The following is a 2,500-nucleotide window of genomic DNA, read 5'->3' as shown; positions in this document are numbered from 1 at the left end:
AAGTTACCGGAAGCATTGCGATGGGTCCCGTTGGAAGAAATCTTTGCCAAGCAATGACGTTCTCCGTAGGCTGAAATCGATTAACGACATATGTTACAACAGTTCATGTACACTCAACAGTTCATAGATATCTTCTTAAACGTGAGAAACAATTGTGTCGTTTGTTTATTTTATGTACGATATTACATATTTTCGATAGAATTACCTCAGACAGCTTGACAGTCGCAACGATGCCCAATTGATTGTATTGCCAGTTGAGATAAATCACACCCATTGCCTTCCTCACCAAGGAGTTAACGCCATCGGCACCCACCTGGAACGCATCAAAACACTTTATTTATTCTGGCTCCTTGTGCTTGACGGTAATAACATTTTAAAAGTAAAATTATAAGCGTTGTTATAAGGAGAATTATTGAATTAAGACGAAGATAGTGCGAATAATTGGCGCGTTGCGCCAATCATAATCAAGCGTGCTGAAAATTTATAAGCATGTACGAAAATAACGTCAGTTCTGTTTCAGATTTCAGCGGAGATCATTAGAGATTATCTACGCAGGATGATTAACGTCTTATTAATTTTCCATCATAAATGCTATTTCGTTTATTATTATAAATCTGCAAACATGTCCGCAAAAAATATTATTTACATTTTGATATACTTAATAGTACAAAATATTTCAGAAAGTCGCATTCATAAAACTTCACAATTATTTAAAACAAATTATAATGTTAGTTGTTCCATCACCACAAAAAATAATATATTATATATTTTTTATATTATATATTTATTTTCTTCAATCTGCTTATATTTTCTTTATTTTTTTTGTAAATTGAAATAATTGCAAGACGTCTGTAATCGTCATTTGTGTTAAATTATAATAAAGAAGCTGTTAAAATATACTCTCTCAAATCTTAATTAAAAATTAATTGTAAGAAAAAGAAAGTATGTATCAGGATAATAATTTTTAAATGATATTGACATCGACTGAATTCTGCTGAAAGTATTTACGCATGAAATGACTGGAATTAATTGATAATACAATCATTTCCGGCATCGTGCTGAGAAAGAATGATAGGGAAGGAGTTTGCGGTCGGGAATTTTTTTCTTTTCCTTTTTTGTCATTGAAACATGCCGGATTTACGCAAGGAGCGAGAGAGAGCCGTGAGAGATTAATAGAAGCTAAATATATAACACTGTTTTATAAACACATGTGGGTATCCTGAGATATACAGAGATTCGGAATAGTCGAATAAGTGTTCAGTATTAGTGAGTGAGAGCTAGAGTTGAGAGACGATGAAGGCGCATTGAGAAAACTATCCATTCTACAATGTCAAAACGATTGCTCATCAAACGACTGATCTAATGAGATTTTTTACTGATATTTATATTAATTATCTTGTTAATACTTATTTAATTGAGAACATCATCGATCTAGCCGTGATAAATGTATCATTGTATGCATGGAAATGCATGTGCTGTTATCATTGCGTAGCCACAAGAATGACACTTAGTTAAAGACAAGAAACTTTCCATTCTTTATACGCTACATGATTACATTAACAAAATGTCTATAGTAATCATTCATGTAGAGTTAGACAAATTTCTTTAAGAATCTAAAGAAAGACATGATTATGTCGATTCTTGGTAAGAAAAACTTTTTTGAAAGACTCTCCGACAGTCATTTGACGCGAGAGGCGCCGAGAATAGAAGCTACCAATAATGGAATGCCGTCTGTTGTAATCAGCAATAAGGTCAGTGAAAAAAATGTGATCAATAATCGATGATTTTCCGATGTTTCCTTAACGTTCGTGTGCCGAATTTAGGAAGAACTCGACGATATTTGGATGAGTGAGATTGACAGTGGCAGTATCTCCTCCGAGAATGGTTCGGATTCTGTCACCTGTCACATATCAACGCCGATGACGCAGGAGCAACTCTGGAGCAAAGAGGAAGTCGAAATAGCGCTATCGAATCTTCCAGGGGGCGAAGCTGCTCTTTCCCTGATCCCTACTCTTCAAAATGATACTCTGCAAAAGGCTTTGGAGGAATTCCAATGCTTGACTCTCAATGAAATTATGGACTGTAATCATCGAAAGATCACACTGCCTACGTTTGCGAACGGGTAATGGCAATAATAGTTGCACATCTACAGTTCAACCTTACAGAGAGGTAAAAGTGAGAAATAAGAACAAGCTTATCCGGGTTTTCAGGTTTATGCGAAAGGCTTTACTAGATAGCGAAAATGGAGCAGCGGCTGCCGCGACTCCGGGTCAGTTACTTGCAGGATGGCCAGACACATGTCTGTTGATTTCTTGCTGGTTAGGTCACGTGGAGATTGCCAAGGCTTTGCTAGACAAAGATGCGCCAGTTTCTACAAGTGACTGCGATGGAAGGTATATATTTCATGGCTTGCGATTCAGAAAATAAAAAGTGTAGATACATGTTCGTATTTTTTTCTTACTAAGTAAGTACTTTTAATAGTAGTCTTGAAGTAATTGGT

The 2,500-nt window shown here is 35.7% G+C and overlaps 2 protein-coding genes across 2 annotated transcripts in view; one reads left to right on the top strand and one right to left on the bottom strand.

Moving 5' to 3' along the window:
* Positions 1-1,054, bottom strand: part of LOC105620357 (ubiquinone biosynthesis monooxygenase COQ6) — a 3,890-nt gene extending 2,836 nt beyond the window's left edge. The window contains exons 1-3 of the mRNA XM_012201857.1: positions 1,040-1,054; positions 206-313; positions 8-70 (exon numbers count right to left, since the gene is read on the bottom strand). Coding sequence (XP_012057247.1) covers positions 8-70; positions 206-313; positions 1,040-1,054 — 186 coding nt within the window. The remainder of the gene's footprint in view (positions 1-7; positions 71-205; positions 314-1,039) is intronic.
* A 577-nt stretch (positions 1,055-1,631) lies between these two features.
* LOC105620356 (transient receptor potential channel pyrexia-like) overlaps positions 1,632-2,500 on the top strand; it is a 3,867-nt gene continuing 2,998 nt past the window's right edge. Inside the window, exons 1-3 of the mRNA XM_012201856.1 lie at positions 1,632-1,751; positions 1,824-2,122; positions 2,211-2,393. Of these exons, the coding sequence (XP_012057246.1) occupies positions 1,632-1,751; positions 1,824-2,122; positions 2,211-2,393 (602 nt within the window). The remainder of the gene's footprint in view (positions 1,752-1,823; positions 2,123-2,210; positions 2,394-2,500) is intronic.

Source organism: Atta cephalotes, assembly GCF_000143395.1.
Source record: "Atta cephalotes unplaced genomic scaffold scaffold00025, whole genome shotgun sequence".
NCBI lineage: Eukaryota > Metazoa > Arthropoda > Insecta > Hymenoptera > Formicidae > Atta > Atta cephalotes.
The sequence above is the reverse complement of the archived record's forward strand: the minus strand, read 5'-3'. Positions and strand labels throughout refer to the sequence as shown.